Source organism: Saccostrea cucullata, unplaced genomic scaffold, assembly GCF_032062105.1.
Source record: "Saccostrea cucullata isolate Sc308-1 unplaced genomic scaffold, CSIRO_AGI_Scuc_v1 ctg1163, whole genome shotgun sequence".
Taxonomy (NCBI): domain Eukaryota; kingdom Metazoa; phylum Mollusca; class Bivalvia; order Ostreida; family Ostreidae; genus Saccostrea; species Saccostrea cuccullata.
The window spans coordinates 200001-219539 of NW_026926444.1; the positions used below are offsets into that span (position 1 = coordinate 200001).

At 32.9% G+C, this 19539-nt stretch overlaps 1 protein-coding gene across 1 annotated transcript in view; it reads right to left on the bottom strand.

Moving 5' to 3' along the window:
* The window catches only part of LOC134271713 (slit homolog 2 protein-like), a 44144-nt gene that overhangs the window by 10250 nt on the left and 14355 nt on the right, over positions 1-19539 (bottom strand). Inside the window, exons 6-8 of the mRNA XM_062753923.1 lie at positions 5729-5800; positions 4466-4537; positions 229-300 (exon numbers count right to left, since the gene is read on the bottom strand). Of these exons, the coding sequence (XP_062609907.1) occupies positions 229-300; positions 4466-4537; positions 5729-5800 (216 nt within the window). The remainder of the gene's footprint in view (positions 1-228; positions 301-4465; positions 4538-5728; positions 5801-19539) is intronic.

The window sequence follows — 19539 nt, forward strand, 5'->3', positions numbered from 1 at the left end:
TTCCAAAAATATATTTTGAATAATGAGCTTAAAGTGTCACTAATTTTGTCAAATCATTAAATTGACGAATGCATGAAATTTTTATGGTTGGGGAATTGATACCACCCCCCCCCCCCCAAATAATTAATTGACAGTCTGATTGGGTCAAATAATTGAATGAATCACAACATGGGATATAATAGTTTGGAGGATTTATATTATTATTATATTTTAAAATAACAAACTTACATTTTCCGTATTTTTTTCAAACCTCTGAATGCATGGTCTTCTATTGTGGTAATACTGTTGAAATATACATTCCTACAAAATATTATGAAGAATGAATGTTAAATGCAAGTCCTTGTACTTTTATCTTAATCTTAATAGACATTTTAATAATGAATAGAATTGATTTAATTAATTAATTTCTATTACCAGACTCACAATGCAAAAGCTGATATATTACACAGTATTATGTACATATTCGTCGATCTGAATTTCGCATTCTATATTTTCCGTTGAATCCGTAAATTGTTTATAGTATATTCTCTTCAAATATTTCAAATATATTAAGATCACGCATCATGAAGGTCATTATAACATTACTTTCCTCAATATAATTTATTTTCTCCATTCATGAGTCTACTCTTACCTGTTTTTTTAAAGGATAATCATATAAATTAGGAAAAAAACCCACAAATAATGACTTTAGGAATTGACGAGAATGATAGGAGAACAAGCCTGTCACAAACTCGTTGATAATATTACAAGTAACGGACAAGTGCCCCCTCCAATGGAGAATGGAAAACATCAAAACCTCACAAGTAGCCACTAACAGAGTGACATTGGTACAAACCATTAGGAATTACTTACATATTTCCTGTAAATTGTCAATACAGCTGTATATATGCACTGATAGTTCTTGGGATCAAGTCTACCAACACTCTTTCAGAATTCTCACGTGTTCCTATCATACCCTGTTATATGCAGACAGTTTTTTGTATTATATCCTATTCTAATCCTATATACCCCATGAACTCGAATCAAGGACAACACAAAAGAGTCTAAAACATCTACAATTCAATCTCCCTTAAAAAGAGTCGTCACTGTTAAGTCACCAACAAAACTCTACAACAAAATTATGACATCAACTCTTCCGTCGTCCATCTCCTAACTATTTCACAATGTACTTTCACCCACATATACATGTAAAGCCCCAAGCCGAGTAGATCGATATGCAGGCACATGCTTCACGTGCGAACAATTTCCGAAACAAAACAAGCTTTACAATAACAATTTCGAAAAAAAGATCATCAAAAGTCTTGCCCAAGGTCAAAATCTTGCATACTCTACAGCTAGTATAATGTCCTTGCCAGCAAATACAATATTTCAAGAAATCATGAAGCGTTGTGTTGCTTGATTGGACTGTTGAGATTGATTTCTGTTCTTTTTTTTTATTGTAACATATTGATAAATTATACGAAAGCCGGATAGGCTCATTTCTGAGAAGAAAAAAAAAATTTAACTCGTTATAACGAGTTCATTATCTCGTTATTACGAGTTAGTATCTCGTTATAACAACTAAGTTATCTCGTTATAACGAGTTCGTTATCTCTTTATAACAAGTTAGTTATCTCGTTATAACGAGTTAATTTTTCTCGTTATAACGAGTTAATTTTTCTCGTTATAACGGGTTAAAAAATTGATCTAAAGTTGATATATCTAAGTGATAGGAAGTATAGAAGTATAACATATAAAACCGAGTTGATAACGTTTGTTTATAGTGTGTATGATAAAGATTTTTTATCGAAAAACAGCAAACTAGTTTATTATTTTTGTTTTTCGAGGGGTTGTGCCTGTGATTGTATTCTGTTTATGTACAAACGATGCAGTTGATTTGTATTGTATACTTAAAAGACCGAAGACAAATACATGTACATGTATACGAAAATGTATGACTGCCTCTTGATGTTGTGTTATGAGTGGGCAGTAGCCCCCGAATTTTACCCCCATGGCCTCATTGCTGATGTCTCCATATCCCCCTTCTTCAAAACATTTCTGACTCTCAAAATAATATATATCACACTATAAGTGTATATAATATATGTTGCATTAACGCCTGTGTTAGCTTCCTATTATAATGTATTAATTTAGGTACTAAGACATTGGTTATGAAAGCTAATAAGTCATCCAAAACATATCAGAAAAATTAGTGTCTTTTATCGGAGAAAGTTGTCATAAATAAATTGCCAAACTTTGAAGCAAGAACAATTGGTAATAGATTTTTTTTAAAATATTGTGTCCTTGGAGACGTTCACGTATAAATGTGTAAATAATGATTGCTATACTTATCAATTTGTGATTATTGACAGCAAGATAGTTCAGGATTAATATTATTTACAGCATATCGCAAATTAAAATTGCAATTTTTTTATCAATTTTAAAGTGAAGTATGACTGATAATTATCAACTAAACATCAATGGTATTAAAACTACAGCCATTTTTAATTCATAGCTAACTCATTATAAAGAGATAATTAATTCGTTATAACGAGATAACTAATTCGTTATAACGAGATAACTAACTCGTTCTAATGAGATAACTAACTCGTTATAACGAGATAATTAACTCGTTATAACGAGATAACTAATTCGTTATAACGAGATAACTAACTCGTTTTTTTTATAACGAGATAATTAACTCGTAATAACGAGATAACTAACTCGTTATAACGAAAAAACTAAGTCGTTATAACGAGAAAACTAACTCGTTATAACGAGATACTAACTCGTTATAACGAGATAAGTAATTTGTCATAACGAGATAAAACTAATTCGATATAATGAGATAATTAACTTGTTATAACGAGATAAATAACTCGTTATAACGAGTTAATATTTTTTTTATCTTTTCAGAAATGAGCCTATCTTACTTTCGTAAAATTACAAGAGGCTAAGTACAGATATATTTCTATCTAGTCCTAAAAACATAACACAGTACCTTTTTTTTCTGGAGATAATCAAGATTAAGTTACAAATCTAAAGTAACAAGAATTAATTGCAGCACTGAAAATTCCAGAAAACTATAACAAACAAAAAAACCTCCATAAACATAAGATAACAATAACAGTGATGATATGAATCATTTTATGTTGTACATAAACAAAATGATTTAAGTGTGTGCCGACATTAAAACAAACCAAGAAAACAATGCTTATTTCTTGATATAGTTTAGTTAATTAGCATTATGTTATAATGTGGGGGACTGATTCTCCGAAAAGGAGGCTTACTATGGAAAATCAGCGAAATATAGTAAGTGAAAAAAATGAACTTTTTCAAACTGAATTATTTTTATTTAGCTGTTTTATTATCACATAGATTATACACTTATTGAAATAACATTGTAAACCGACTTTGTACTGAATGTAAGGTTGGTCCCCATCAATGGACAGTCACGTGATAAATGCATAGTATGTGTACTGAATCGAGGCCATTAACAAATTGCAATATCGCAAGGACATGTCCTAGTTAAAATTGAAAAAAATATATATGTTATTAATCGTTTCTGCATTTTTCGAACTTTCTGGAAAGTGCTACTGCTTTCAATAGAATTCTCATTTTATTAGTTAAAATTTCGTATAATTGGGCTCATATCGAAATATGCTTGACTAAGCATTTTATGTCCTAATTAAGTAACTCTCTGGATTTAAAAAAAAGCAGCAGCACTTTTCAAGTTAAGGAACATTTACATTCAAAAAATGGTTAAGATCTTTTGAGTTTATGTCCATCCCAATGTTAAAAATGTCACTTAAACACGGTAAAATTAATTAAATACAATATATCGATAATTGGACTTTTACAAGAAACACTGACTTCTACAGTTGACGTTTATTTGGACATTTAAACTTGTATCATGTACGGAAGTACAGGATTGATAATGCATAAGAAAACTTTTCTTGTGGTCATAGGTATGGTGTTAGGGGCACTAACTTGTGAAGTCCGGGAGCTGAGGGTAGGGTCGTTGTCGTTTTCTTTAAGGACAACTTATATGTGCATTGAAATAACCGTTATTTCCGTTTAATTAAATGTTGAGCTAAATATTTATATCGTAAGGGAGCTACCGTACATAGCCCTAGTGTAAAAGTAAGCGTCAACTGTAAAAGTCAGCGCTCTTCGTAAAAGTCCAATGATTAGTATTCGCACAAAAAAACGGTTTTATATTGGTATGAATAGCCCATCTAAAACCTCTAACTAATGTTCTGTTTAATCATGAAATAAATGTTTATAACCCGCTATGTGAGATTTAACTAGCATTTTTTAATGCATTGATAAGTTGTATTATTTAGGCTAATGCAGCTTCAACTTGCAAATCATTTCATTTTCTTGTTTAATGAGGAATAACTATTTATGTGTGAGGTCACAATAAATTCCGCGTATAATGTTTTAGTGTTAACAATGCTGCAGAACTCTTAAAAATAAAACTTACAGCTCCCTTAAATTCGTCAAACCAGTAAAGGTGTGGGTTTTGATTGTAGTTATTTCGTTAAAGTTCATATATCTGGAACAAAAAAAAAGAAAATGTCAAGAGGAAGTCTTTTTTCAAGCAAATAATTATATAAAGGACAAGATAGGGTAAGACCAGTATTTGGCCCCCGATTTTGGGTGTCTTTCAGAATGATCCAACAGTTTATCCATGAAAACCTGTTTTCACCCCTGCCACAAAATGAGTACTAGTTTTAAGATTAAGAATAAACAAAGGTCACAGTGAGGTCAGGAAATAGGTCAATTTTCGAAATTTCTCATTTCTATGCAAATTTTCACTAATTTTACAGCACATTTTCTTTCGGAAAACATAGAGCACACGCTTGCCTATTTACCAAATTTATATATTTTATACACTGATATCAGATGCAATATATGTGTAAAAATCTCAGATAGGCAAGCGTGTGCTCTATGTTTTCCGAAGAGTAATGTACCCAAAATATGATTAAAATCCACCAGAATTGAGGAAATTCGGGAAAATGACCTATTTCTGAACCCTTTAGTGGCTTCCATGTAGCCTTTGAATCAAAATTAGTGCTTGTCTTAAAGTAAGCATCATTTTAACTTCTTAACTACAAACTATCACAGTTTTATCAGTGTTCTGATTTTTATATAAAAAATTCGGCTGTTACCCTATCTTGTCCTTTACGTGAAAGTTTATTTTGTAAGAAAGAAAATACAGATGAGTTTCAACTATTACGAGTATATTTTTATCTAGATTCGCAATGCCAATACATGAAATTTAATCGGTACATGTACAACATGATGGGACAGTTTACACTTTATTCAATGCAAATTTTACGTGAAAGTTTATATTGTAAGAAAGAAAATACAGATGAGTTTCAACTATTACGAGTATATTTTTATCTAGATTCGCAATGCCAATACATGGAATTTAATCGGTACATGTAGAACATGATAGGACAGTTTACGATTTATTCAATGCAAAGCGTTTATTATGAATGAATTAATGAAGAATGGACGTGAAATAAATACCCCATTCAAATAAAATAAATGGGGAAGTTTGCTCTTTAAATACCAAAAAGCATCAATATTGAATGAAGTCAAGGTATATAGAATGAGAGACTGATATTCCTGATAAAATATTTAAAATAATGAGCTTCAATTCCCTCTAATCTTGTAAAATCATTGAATAACTGAATATTTGAGATTTTAAGAGTTGGGGAACTGATAATGATCAACTTACATTTTTTCTAATTTTGACAAACCATTGAATGCATTGTCCTCTATTGTGGAAATTCTGTTTCCAATTATTACCCTGAAAGATATTGTAAGAAGTGAATGTCAAGATCAAGTATTTATAATTTTACCTCGTTCCTAACAGAAATTTTATTAATGAAAAATTCCTAATTACATTAATAATTCTTATTAGCCTCACAATGCAATCAGATACATCAAAGATTATTATGCACATATTCCTCAACCTCATTTGCGCATCCCACATTTTCCTTTGAATCTGTAGGTTGTTCATAGTTCATACTTTTCTGTATATTTTATTTTCTCCATCCATGAGTCTACTTTTCCCTGGTTATTTTTTTTTTCAAATATAGCTACAAACTGTTTATCATTAATAGAGATCGAAGATTTATTAAAATGCCAAACAAATTAATGAAATATATTAAAAAATTACAGATACCAATGTTTTAATGTATCCACTATAAGGATATTAATATACATTACGAAAAAATACAAGTAAAGACTATATAGTAATTGGCAAGAATAATGGGAGACACACTTGCAACAAACGTGTCGATAACTTACACAAGTTATTGACAAGTGTCCCTGTACTAGTTAGTCTAATGGGAAATATCAAAACCTCCAATGTAGCGACTAAAAGAGAAACAATTCAACAAACCATCAAATGCACGAATTTACTTCACATTTCCTGTAACTTGTCGAATATCTATATACCAGTAATAGGATCAGTCTACTAGCAATCTTTCAGAATTTTCACGTGCTCTTATCGTACACTGTTATAAGAAGACATATTTCGTATTTATATTCCTTTAATCTTATACACCCCATAAACTCTGAACAAACAACAACACAATAGTCCAAAACATCTACATTTAAATCCTCCACTAGAAAGAGACGCCAATGGTAAGTCAACAATAAAACTCCACTACAAAGTTACGACATCAAACCTTCTATCGCCCATCTCCCTAATTTATTTCGCAATATACCATGAACACCCACATATGAAGCCTATGTCCTTAGACGAGTCAATACCTGAATACATGCAGGCACATGCTTCACGTACGAACACTTTCCAAAACGAGGCAAGCTACACAATAACAAGTCCATGAAAAAAGACCATAAACAGTCTTGTCCGAGGTTATCATATTGCATACTTAACAGCTAGTATAATGCCCCTGCCAACAAAAACAATCTTTCATGAAGTCAAGCGTTGTGTAGAACATCTGAGATTGATTTCTGTTCTTTATATTCATATTTCATTGTAACACATTGATAAATTACAGTGAGCTACAGTACCGACCGGTGTCGCATAATATACGTTCCGGTCGGAACCTTAAAATCATAATATTGGTTCCGGATTTTACTGTAACATAGGTTCCGGCTATGGCTTCAATGCTTGTATCGCGGTACCTGTCAGATGTTCTGATCAAAACAACTGTAGACCTGTAAAACGGAAAGTTTTTACTGCATATGTGCAATCTTGAGCCTTTGTAAAAATTCTATAAACAAATAGGAAATCAAATACCTAAAATTATTATTGAAAAAAGGAGAGAAAGAAAGTTCTATCTAGAAAGAAAAACACGATGTCCGTGGTCTTCACACATGCAGCAGTTACGATATATCCTTTAATTCTACACTCTCGGATCAAACAATTTAAATAAATCAAAAACATACCCCATCCTCCCCCAACCCCCCCCCAACCCCCACCCCCCACCCCAAAAAAAATGAATTAAATTTTGGTAAAATTTTATAAGCAAATGCTTTATAAAGGTTATAATTATATCAAATACTGTAATAAGAAAGTAAAGACAACACCGCGGGCGTTTGATTTTCTCGGCAGGCGTGCTCCATGCCGTATGCAAACTTTAAAACTAAAAAAAAAACTCCTATCTGTGCTTTTAAAATTATAAACTGTGTATCAAACTAAAAATTATACATGTATCAACTTAAAAACACAAATAAACAAATTTCATTTCATTTCCTTAACAAAATATTTAGAAGTCCCGAAACGTGATAGCCCAAGTCCCGAAACGTGTTAACCCAAGTCCCGAAACGTGTTGCCAGGTCCCTAATCATCGCGGTCCAGAAACATCCATAATTCATAAGATTTACCTAAAATTTGAATATAAAAGAGTATTTGATAGCTTTAAAGTGCAGGTATTTGGGATACCTAGAATACACAGTTGTAATGATTTCGCGTACATGTACTTCCCAGTGTTTTGATAACCATTTCCTCTTAGCCCTGGTTTCTAATTAGTATGCTATGGTATACAGGTGAGAGATACCCATGGTTCACAGTGTCAAAGGTTAAACTCTTAATGTTTTGATAACAAAATCCTGTGGCTTGATTTTTGAATGCTATGGTATTCAGGTATCAGGGATACCTATAATACACACAACCAGTTGTTTTTATAACAATATATTTCATAAATTTTTGCTCCTAAGTCAGTTTTTGGCGAGACGAAGTTAGCCCGGAACCAAAATTTATGGTGATAATGAATGTTCCGGGTGACAATTTCTGAAAGATATTTCATATATTTTTGCTCCCAAGTTGTTTCTTTTCCAGTTTTTGGCGAGGCGAAGTTAACCCGGAACCAAAATTTATGGTCATAATAAACGTTCCGGGTTAGAATTACCGAAAGATATTTCATATATTTTTGATCCTAAGTTGTTTCTTTTTCAGTTTTTGGCGAGGCGAAGTTAGCCCGGAGCCAAAAAATTATAGTCATAACTCATAATGAACGTTCCGGGTGACAATTTCTGTAAGATATTTCATAAATATTTGCTCCTAAGTTTTTTCTTTTCCAGATTTTAGCGAGGCGAAGTTAGCCCGGAACCAAAAATTATGGTCATAATGAACGTTCCGGGTTACATTTTCTGAAAGATATTTCATATATCTTTGCTCCTAAGTTGTTTCTTTTCCAGATTTTAGCGAGGCGAAGTTAGCCCGGAACCAAAAATTATGGTCATAATGAACGTTCCAGGTGACAATTTCTGAAAGATATTTCATATATTTTTGCTCCTAAGTTGTTTCTTTTCCAGTTTTTAGCGAAGCGAAGTTAGCCGGGAACCAAAAATTATGGTCATAATGAACGGGTTACATTTTCTGAAAGATATTTTATATATTTTTGCTCCTAAGTTGGTTGTTTCTTTTCCAGTTTCTGGCGAGGCGAAGTTAGCCCGGAACCAAAAATTATGGTCATAATGAACGTTCCGGGTTACATTTTCTGAAAGATATTTCATATATTTTTTCTCCTAAGTTAGCCCGGAACTAAAAATTATGGTCATAATGAACGTTCTGGGTTACAATTTCTGAAAGATATTTCATATATTGTTGCTACTAAGTTATTTCTTTTCCAGTTTTTGGCGAGGCAAAGTTACTACTAAGTTGTTTCTTTTCCAGTTTTTGGCGAAGCAAAGTAAGCCCGGAACCAAAATTTATGATAATAACTATCCTGGCTGTAGTTTTTGAAAGATATTTAATTTTTACTATTTTGTTGTTTCTTTTCCAGTTTTTAACGAAGCTACGTTAGCCCAGAACCACAAATTGTGTATTAATTAACACTGATGCGTGAAGCGAACCCCGCTTTAATCTCACCGCCAGTAAACCCCGCCCCTTGTATATTCCAATACAGAAACCATGGTAACGGTACATGTATTGTTCATCGATCATGGTTGTTTATACGACGATGCGGACATATACACTGTACAATCATGTAAACAGTGATATAACGGAGAACATTGATAAATTTTCTAAAATTCAACTGTACATTCGATGTAGATTTACATGTACATGTATAATTGATTTCCTTGATTTCTCGATTCCGAAAAATTCAGACTTATTTAACAGCGGGTTAAAAGGCATTTATTTTTTTTAAGTTATAATACGAAAAAGAAGAGGAAGAAAAGAGTGTTCAATTAATTTTCAGTGTATCGAATGGTGTACAAGTGAAACTGACGAAAGAAATCTAAACTAAATACCTTCTAAATTCATGCTTTATATATATAGTTTAAAAATACCTTTATTATTCCTTAAGTTTTTTTCTAAATCGTAGTTTAAATGTTTGCTTAACACATGAATTATGATATCGCATCTATAAATTACATGTGACCCTTTGTACATCTAATATATTTAGATTTCATTCAAAGTATATAATTACACATTAAAAGTTCATAATAAATATTAATCGGACATTTTTTTTTTTTTTAAAAATTACACTGTATATTAGATCTTTTTCAAAGTTCAGAAGTTTGGAGCGAGTATAATTTTTATCAGAATAAAGAAAAGGGCGAATAATAATTGCATGTTCTCCCGAACCGATAAGAATATATTAATATATGCCCACTATTTCACAAACACATTGTCTTAAAAAATTCTAATTATTTAACTAATTTATTTCTGATTTCTCAATTTACGTGTTACATTAAATTATTCAAAATTATACAAAATTTACATTAAAATTATTGATCTTCTTAATCTTCTTGATCTTCTTGGGCATGAAATATGAAAATCTTTCTTATGGATGGACAGAATTAAGTAATTCCGCCTTAATGGTATTAACAAACTGAATGACTTCACCAGAATAAATATAAATTAGACCCAATTCCTAATGATACTTAAGAAGATTATTCTTTTAATTTCGTGCAACTCTACAGTTAGTTTGCGTTAACAACTTTCGAACAACCCACATACCTACATTTATATATGTATTGCTTACGCCTTTATTAATAATTTTTCTCGATAATTAGTCCTAAAACATTTCAAAATTTATAATAGATCATAAATCATATGTTAAAATGTCCCTTCTATATTATATTTCTTTGATTATTCTTTATCAAGTATAGTTACGCCATTTTGAGAGAATGAAACATTGTACGATTGACTGATTGTCGTAATTAATTAGCGTAATTGATTCGTTCAATTATGTAAATCGCACTTGACCTGCGTATACCCGATAGACCGGACAAATTTCAAAGCGGTCCAAATTTCTTTCTTTAAAAGTGTTCATAAAAATTTCCAATTCAACATGTAACTATATAAATATATAGTGTTTAGTAGTGCTAGTTATGTTCCCCAAACGAAGTTGGGGAACATATTGTTTTTACTCTGTTTCTTATTATTATGTTCCCCAAACGGAGTTTGGGAACATATTGTTTTTACTCTGTTTCTTATTAAGGTCTTCCGTCTTCAGCGGAAGACCTTCTTGTTATTCTTAGGTTTCTTTTTCACTTTTATTATTAAGGTCTTCCGTCTTCAGCGGAAGACCTTCTTGTTTTTCTTAGGTTTCTTTTCCACTATTTTTATTATTATTGTTTTTTTTTCTTACCGATTTTGTACGCGCGATTTCTCGAGAACGGCTCGATCGATTTTCATGAAACTTTCAGGTCTGATAGAACATGAAAAAATCTAGATATATATTTTTTTATTTTGATGACGTCACTTCCGGTTCGGAGTTTTCTGCGATTTAGTGATTTTTAGAGGGTCACTTTGTCCGGCAGTTTTCTCAAAAAGCACTTAACACAGAAGCTTGAAATTTTCAGTGATGCTAGAGCGAATTTCGGAGATGTGCACTAAGTATATCACAACTACCGGAAGTACGAAGCGCCGACGCTCGCTATGGCTCGAAAATAGCCCTATCAAGAATTTCAAAATTTAAAGCACTTTTTCACCGACAACTTTTTACCTAGAAATATTTTGTTAAAACATGTAGAACAAAAAAGGTGTAGAATTTTAAGATCTTTCAAATGACATCTCAAAAAAGGGGCTAGCCCCTTAAATCAGGGGCCTGGAGGGGCCGAAATTTTTTCCTTTATATCTCAAAAAGTATTTAGAATTTGCGATACGTCAAAGAAGCAAAGTTGTTCAAAATGACAAGCTTTATCTATTGAAGTCGTCAAAATACGTCCGGCGTCGTCACTTCCGGTCAAACCGGAAGTAGTCGGAAAACGCTTATTTTTGCCGTTCTTGACAAGTTTTTGGGTAACATATGTCTCTGGGAGCAATAAAATTAATTTTCCGTCTGTCGTCGTCACTTCCGGTCAAACCGGAAGTAACAGAAAGTGGCTTATTTTTGCAATAATTAAACATGAATTTAAAGGAATCAAACCATTTTTGGACGTTATTTCTCATTTTTTGTTGAAAATGAAAGCCACTTCCGGTCAAACATGACGGAAGACCTACTCGTTGCTTTGCAACGAGCTTTGCTCTAGTTATTATTCTTTTTTTTCTTACCGATTTTGTGCACGCGATTTCTCGAAAACGGCTCGATGGATTTCCATGAAACTTTCAGGACTTATATAGCATTACTTGAACCTCATGCATTTTTTTTCGATTTGATGACGTCACTTCCGGTTTGGAGATATTGTCGATTTTATGATTTTTGAAGGGTCATGTTGTCTCCAGATTTTCTCAATAATGGCTTAAGATAGAAACATGAAACTTTCAGGTATGATAGACCAAAGTCTATAGATATGTATAACGTATTTCATTTTTATCGGAAGTGACGTACGTCGGCGCTCGATATGGCTCGAAAATAGTCGTATCGCGAATTTCAAATTTTTGAACACCTTTTCTACGATATCTTTTTACCTGGAAACATTTTGTTAAAACATATAGAACAAAAGAAGTGTAGAATTCCAAGATCTTTCAAATGATATATTGCAAAAGGGGCTGGCCCCTAAAATTAGGGGCCTAGAAGGGCCGAAAGTTTTTTCCTTATATCTCAAAAAGTATTGAGAATTTGTAATACGTCAAAGAAGCAAAGTTGTTCAAAATGTCAAGCTTTATCTACTGCAGTCGTCAAAATACGTCCGGCGTCGTTACTTCCGGCGAAACCGGAAGTAGTCGAAAAACGCGTATTTTTGCCGTTCTTGACAAGTTTTTGGATAACATATGTCTCTGTGAGCATAAAAATTAATTTTTCGTCCGTCAGCGTCATTTCCGGTCAAACCGGAAGTAGCCAAAAATAGCTAATTTTGAAGGTTTTTGATGCAAAATTGAAATTATATAGTCACTGGAGACGACATTGCTCATTGCTTTCTTTTTTGATGTCACTTCCGGCACTTCCGGTCAAAACCGGACGGAAGACCTACTCGTTGCTTTGCAACGAGCTTTGCTCTAGTTATTATTATTTTTTTTCTTATTTGTTCTCCGGTACTTTTTTGTCCGCGAGTGTTCTCAGAAACTGTTCACCCAACTGAGCTAAAACCTTTTTAGGGTTAATAGGTGTGTAGTGTAGGTGTGCGGAACGAAGGTCATTTTGCGCGCATACGCCTGCACGTGCGTGCGCGTGAAATGAGTGAATTGACTGATATACTTAATATAGCTATAACTTTTACATTTTTCGATGAAATGCTTTGAAACTCATTACATAAGGATATATTAATAGTGTTAATAATATGACATTGTCAAATTAGCACGAACTCACGCGCATGCACGTGCGCCTTGCTCTGATTGGCTGAAACAAAAATCTCAATATCTCTTTCGTTTTCCAACGAAATGCTTTGAAATTTTTAACATTGTCATGAATTAGGATATCCTACAACATGATATGGGAAAAAATTCATGAAATCACGCGCATGCACGTGCGCTGCAATCTGATTGGCTGAAACTTTAAATGGCAATATCTCCTTTGTTTTTCGACGAAATTCTTTGAAATTTAAAACATAGTCATGCATTTGGACATCCTGCAATATGATATATATAAAAAATTAATAAATCATGCGTATGCTTGTGTGCTGCAATCTGATTGGCTGAAACTTTAAATGGCTATATCTCCTTTGTTTTTTGACGAAATGCTTTGGAATTTAAAACATAGTCATGCATTAGGATATCCTGCAATATGATATACAAAAAAATTCAACAAATCACGCGCATGCACGTGTGCTGCAACCTGATTGGCTGAAACTTTAAATGGCTATATCTCGTTTGTTTTATGACGAAATGCTTTGAAATTTAAAACATATTCATGCATTGGGATATCCTACAATATGATTTAGAAAAAAATCATGAAATCACGCGCATGCACGTGTGCTGCAATCTGATTGGCCGAAACTTGAAATGGCTATAATTCCCTTGGTTTTCAACCAAACAGGATTGGATTAAGAATATAGATATAAGTGTCTCCTACAAGAAGGTATGGTCATCATGCACGTGCACGCACGTGCGTGCATTTGGAACGAGTGAAATTGAAAATACACTTGAATGAGTGAATTTCAATACTTTTGGACTAAATGGTTTAATATATAGTATATTTAAATATATAGAAAATTGTAGACAAGATGATATGATCATTGGGCACGTGCATTCACATGCGCACGCCTGCAATGTTAAAATTTGAATGTAATTGGTATCCCTCTGGTAAAACGTTGTTAAATGCAAAAATGCACAGATTTTGTCTTATTTAATAAGACTTAAATGGAATATGGCACCAAAAGGGAGTTGGGGAGCGTTTGGGGAACATCTGTAACGGTTTCCGTTACAATTAGCACTAGTTATTATTATTAGGGTCTTCCGTCTCCAACGGAAGACCCTTCTATTATTCTATTGTTTCTTTTTCACTTTTATTAGGGTCTTCCGCTTCCTTCGGAAGACCCTACTGTTATTCTATTGTTTCTTATTATTCTTTTTTTTTTTTCCCGCTCGACTTTTGACCGGCGATTTCTCAAAGACCTTTGGACTGATCGTTATGAAACTTTCAGGATAGATAGTTTGTAGTTAAACCTATTTAAACTTGTTTTCATTTTTTTATGCATGCCTTTATTTGTGAGTTATTGCCCTTTAATTGAAAAATTTTGATGTCTCGTTTCCACTGAAAATCTCAAAAATGACATAATATATTTACACGAAAGTTGGTGAACTTGTAGCCAATACATTGTAGATGTGCACAACGATAAAATTATATAGCTGATTCCTTATAGTTTGGAAGCTATAAAACGTCAAATTTTACTAATTTTTTTCCTTTGAATTTTTGCTACTTTTTGTGTAATAACTTTTAAACCGAGAATAATTTGGTAAGACATATATTACAAAAGTTGTGGGTAATTACGAGAGCTTTCATATTTGATTAACGAAAAGGGGCTGGCCCCTATAATTAGGGGGCTAAGGGCTCATACACGTTTTTTCTAAAAGCTAAAAATATTGGTATATTATGAAAAAGTTTGACTGAAATAATTTCGAACTTATAAAATCTTGTCATTTGATATAAAAAGAAATAAACTTCCAGCTATATTTAATTGTTTTTTTTATAAAACAAGTACATGTATGTGAGAAACCTTTCAGGAACAAGTTGTCTACTATAGCCAGCCAAGCCTTACTGCATACATGTGCACATTTTTAGTTGATGCATCTAAAAGATAAAGTTTTGATTCGGTGTTTCTTTGTTTTCTTTTTATTCAAATAACTTTAAAATGTGATGAAGTACACAACAATAATTAGTACCTAGTTAAGAGGAATTTTTTCGCGCTTGTTTGTAAACAACGCGCGGCATTGTGGGAAATAGGAAGGTACTAAAGACGCGATGTACTAAACACTGATTTGACCTGATTCAAATTTGTCTGTAAATGTTCCAAACAATTAAATTTTTGTATAGCATATGCCTCAAAGTCATAAAGTCTGTACATAAGTATTTTAAAATACTCAATATTACCATTTAATTAAAAATTAAAACGTCAGGTAAATATCAGGTCTCTAGTACATCCCGTTTTTAGTGTGCCCCTTCGAGTCGACGTCGGCCACATGTTTGCCATGGTTTACAAACTGAAAATCGAATGATTTGTGAAGTTGAACATTTTCAAACAAAGAATCCGTTTGTAGACATGTACACTCATTTAATCTGCAGCTACGAAGTACTTTGTCACTTCTCTGGAACATTATTCGAAGCAGAATTATCCCGATTCATATATTCTTAGAATCTTGTGTGGATTGTTTACGAGGAAATTCTGACTGTCGCATTAACAAGGATGAACATTCTTGAATCTGCTTCGGATTTTCCAGTGATAATTGTATCGAGCGAAGAAGGAGCTGACGGCGACATTTTAATGTATGATTGGCTTGGACCATTGGAATGAAGGTTAGAATATTTTTTTACTTAAAATTTACACGACTGATTACATGACAGCGTAGTAATAGAGCATTGGTATTAGAAATACACAGACACACTAAACACAGACACACTAATATATTATCCGTTTTACAGTTCAGACGCTCTCTGTTAGCCTTGTAAATCCACACAGTATTATATTTTATTTTTAAAAAAAAATTGAGTACTATAAGTCTATATGTAATTTCAACAAGTCTCGCTTTCAAAACCAAAAATGCAAAAATTCCAACACAACAATCGTACTATCTATCATAGTGATAATACTCTATAAGTCAAACTACACTTATTGTTAGTTACAGTATATATTCAACTAATGATATATTGACAGTGCGACTGTTCGGGTGATGGCAAATACTTATTCAGTATTAACTTAGATTAGGCTTGTCAAACCGCATATGCATGCGTAATGGCAAAATTAATGCTTTAGGTGACATGAATTGTAAAAGATGTCATAATAGCCTTACCAACCCTGACTTTAGAAGTAAAATTTTAATTCGCATTTGTTTTCTTTGCATTAGCTGTCATGTGAACACAGTTTGATTTGCATGAATTTGTTTGCATTAGTTTACTTCGTGATAAATTTCTGCGAATTAATTAAACTCTCCTTGTGAACAGGGTAATAGACTTTGAAGTCACATGACCTCGTAGTGTAAGTAACTAAGTTAGACCTACATAATAGGGGTGCAATGAAACACCTACTACCTCACCATATGATACATATCATGGTATTCTGTTCACGATACATATTACGGTACGTGACATGATATTGTGTTAAAAAGTCAGAGGTTTGTAATCATATACTTTCAACTCAAAAGTTTAAACAAATGTTCATTAAACTAACACTGGGAAAGTGATAACATCATTCGACCCGTTAAATAAATATGAGGCTGCCATGTCTGCAGTTTCATTGACCTTGTGTTTCATGCAGAAGCCATTTTAAGATTGTGAATGAGGAACCAAAACAGACAATTTGGATAATTACTGACAGATTGAACCGAACTGTGATAACAGTTTGAGGTATGGTGAACTGAACCATGAAAACATAAACTGCGGTATACCCTCAAATGGTTTATCGTTGCAATCTTACTACATATCCAGTCTAAAGCTTGAATATAAGTACTGATTTTAATGTCAGAGCAATGTTATTATTCACTATTTATCTCAATTTATCTATTAAATTAAAGTGAGTTTATTTTTTGGAATATTTTCATAATTAATTCTTACAAGAATGTAACTTAAACATGTTAAAGAAGCAAATCACTCTGGGTCCAAAGTTAATTGTGGAAAAATTGTATGGATCAATGTGCAAGTCACAATCTTCTTTTGCCAAGGTGCTATGATAAGAGATCACATTATGAGCAGGGATTTGTGCTGCTGTCTGGACTCGCTATAAATAGATGTTCTCAAAAAGTCTTAATTAATATCATACTTTATTGACAAAAAAAGGACAAATTTTGCTCAGTTAAATTGCAAAAGAAATTTGTTTAAAAAAAAAAATTGTAATAATAGAAAGTTTGCTTTTTTGTACATTAAGACTGCAGGAATGGTTTGTTTGTTAATTTTCGTGAAATTTGCGAGATCCTCGTCATCACGAATATTTCTCGCCATGAACAGGTCCTTAAAGTATCTTTTATATTGAAAACAGTTCGAAGAAGGGCTTGATCGCGAAAAATTAATCATCGCGAACTAGTTCACTATCGGTAAATCACGAAATAAACTTGTCGCGAATAAAAGTTGTTTAATCTGTGAATAGAAAATTATGCAGATTTTTTAGACAGTCACTGTATGCCTTACATTTACAAATTTCCGAGGAATATGTGAGACCGCGTACAGGAGTTAATTAATATAACGTGGAAAAATGTACTTCTGCAGTCTGGGAAATGTTTTAGCCATTTAGTAAAGGAGTTATTGAACATGTATTGGTGAATATTGGCACTTGTTGTGTGTTCAAATGCACTTGTGATCTCATGCATTTGAACAGCCAACTGGTGCCAATATATATTCACCAATATAAGTTCAATAACCCTGTCATAGAGAAAAAATGCTTAGGCAAATACTTATAATGAATTGAAGCTTATACTTATAGAAAATTGATTTTCATTCCCTGTCTTTTAAAAACATTTGGAAAACTAAATGAAAAATTTATTTACATGTACCCCATTAGCTGCAGAATTGTAGCTCTCCCAAAAATATGTTGATAGACCGGAGAGCTAAATTGCCACCTATTGAAAAAACTTTTTATCAATGAACACAAAAAAGTGCGCTGTGTATTGATTTATTCCTCCATGTTTTTAAAACTATAATCTCAAAATATTACCAACCATGTATTCAGGGATGACAAATCTCACTGCCCAACACCTGGGCTAGTGAATTTTAGGGTTGGTCAAGTGAAATTTAATCAACCACTTACCCGTGGGCAATTGACTTCATCAATTATCCAAAATAAAATCAATATTTATGCCAATAATAAACTCAGTATTTGTCTTTCTCTTTTCAGCTCACCTGAGCCGAAGGCTCAAGTGAGCTTTTCTGATCAAAATTTGTCCGTTGTCTGTCGTCATCGTCGTTGTTGTCGTCGTTGTTGTCGTTGTCGTAATCTTTTCACATTTTCATCTTCTTCTCAAGAACCACTGGGCCAATTTCAACCAAACTTGGCACATAGTATCCTTGGGTGAAGGGGATTCAAGTTTGTTCAAATGAAGGGCCACACCCTTTTCCAAGGGGAGATAATCATGAATTTGTTAAAAATTAATGGCATTTTTTTAAAAATCTTCTTCTCCAGAACCGCTGGGTCAGGAAAGATGAAACACATGTGGAAGCATCCTCAGGTAATGTAGATTCAAGTTTGTTCAAATCATGACCCCCGGGGCAAGGGTGGGGCCAAAATGGCCGACCCAAGTTTTACATAGGCATATATAGGGAAACCTTTTAAAATCTTCTTTTCAAGTACTTCAAAGCTATGATTAGTGATATTTACATGGAATCATCCTCAGGTAGTGTAGATTCTAATTTGTTCAAATGATGAACACCTGGAGAGGGGGGATAAATTCAAGCTCAATGTGCTCAGGTGAGCGCTGTGGCCCCTGGGCCTCTGTTCGAAATATTTATAGAAAGCTTCGCGAAGCCCTTCCGACAACGCCTTGGTGAAGAAAAAAATCGGACTACTGCACATTCATTCTTTAGAATTTTTTACCACAGTAGTTTTTACCCACAATGCATCACTTTGTAAAGTTGCGTTCTCATTTTTACCATGCGTTAGCTCATCGTTCCTTATGCGTTAGTGTTTTGTTACTTTTGATAATTCATTAGCACACTGTACCTAATGTAACACCTTAATGAATAGATTTATCTTGACACATAAAAATCATAACCAAATACCTTCTTTCTGACTGATTAATCATGTAAAGCCATATATGGCGTATGTACAATGAAAATTATTAGACTAAAATTTTAAGGACTTATTATTTGTATCATTTTTTTATATAAAGATAGACCTTTTCCGTAAATTACAAAATCTAACTCAACTGCGTTATAAAGATATCACAATTTAATTTGGATTCTCTGAATTTTCACCGACTCGGAAGAAAATACAAAAGATTTAGAGATAAAATCGTATTATTAGATGAAACGAGGTGTTCTCTGTGTTCAGAATTAATGAAAAGTTTTAATTCAAATGTATTAACAATATTTCTTTACTAAA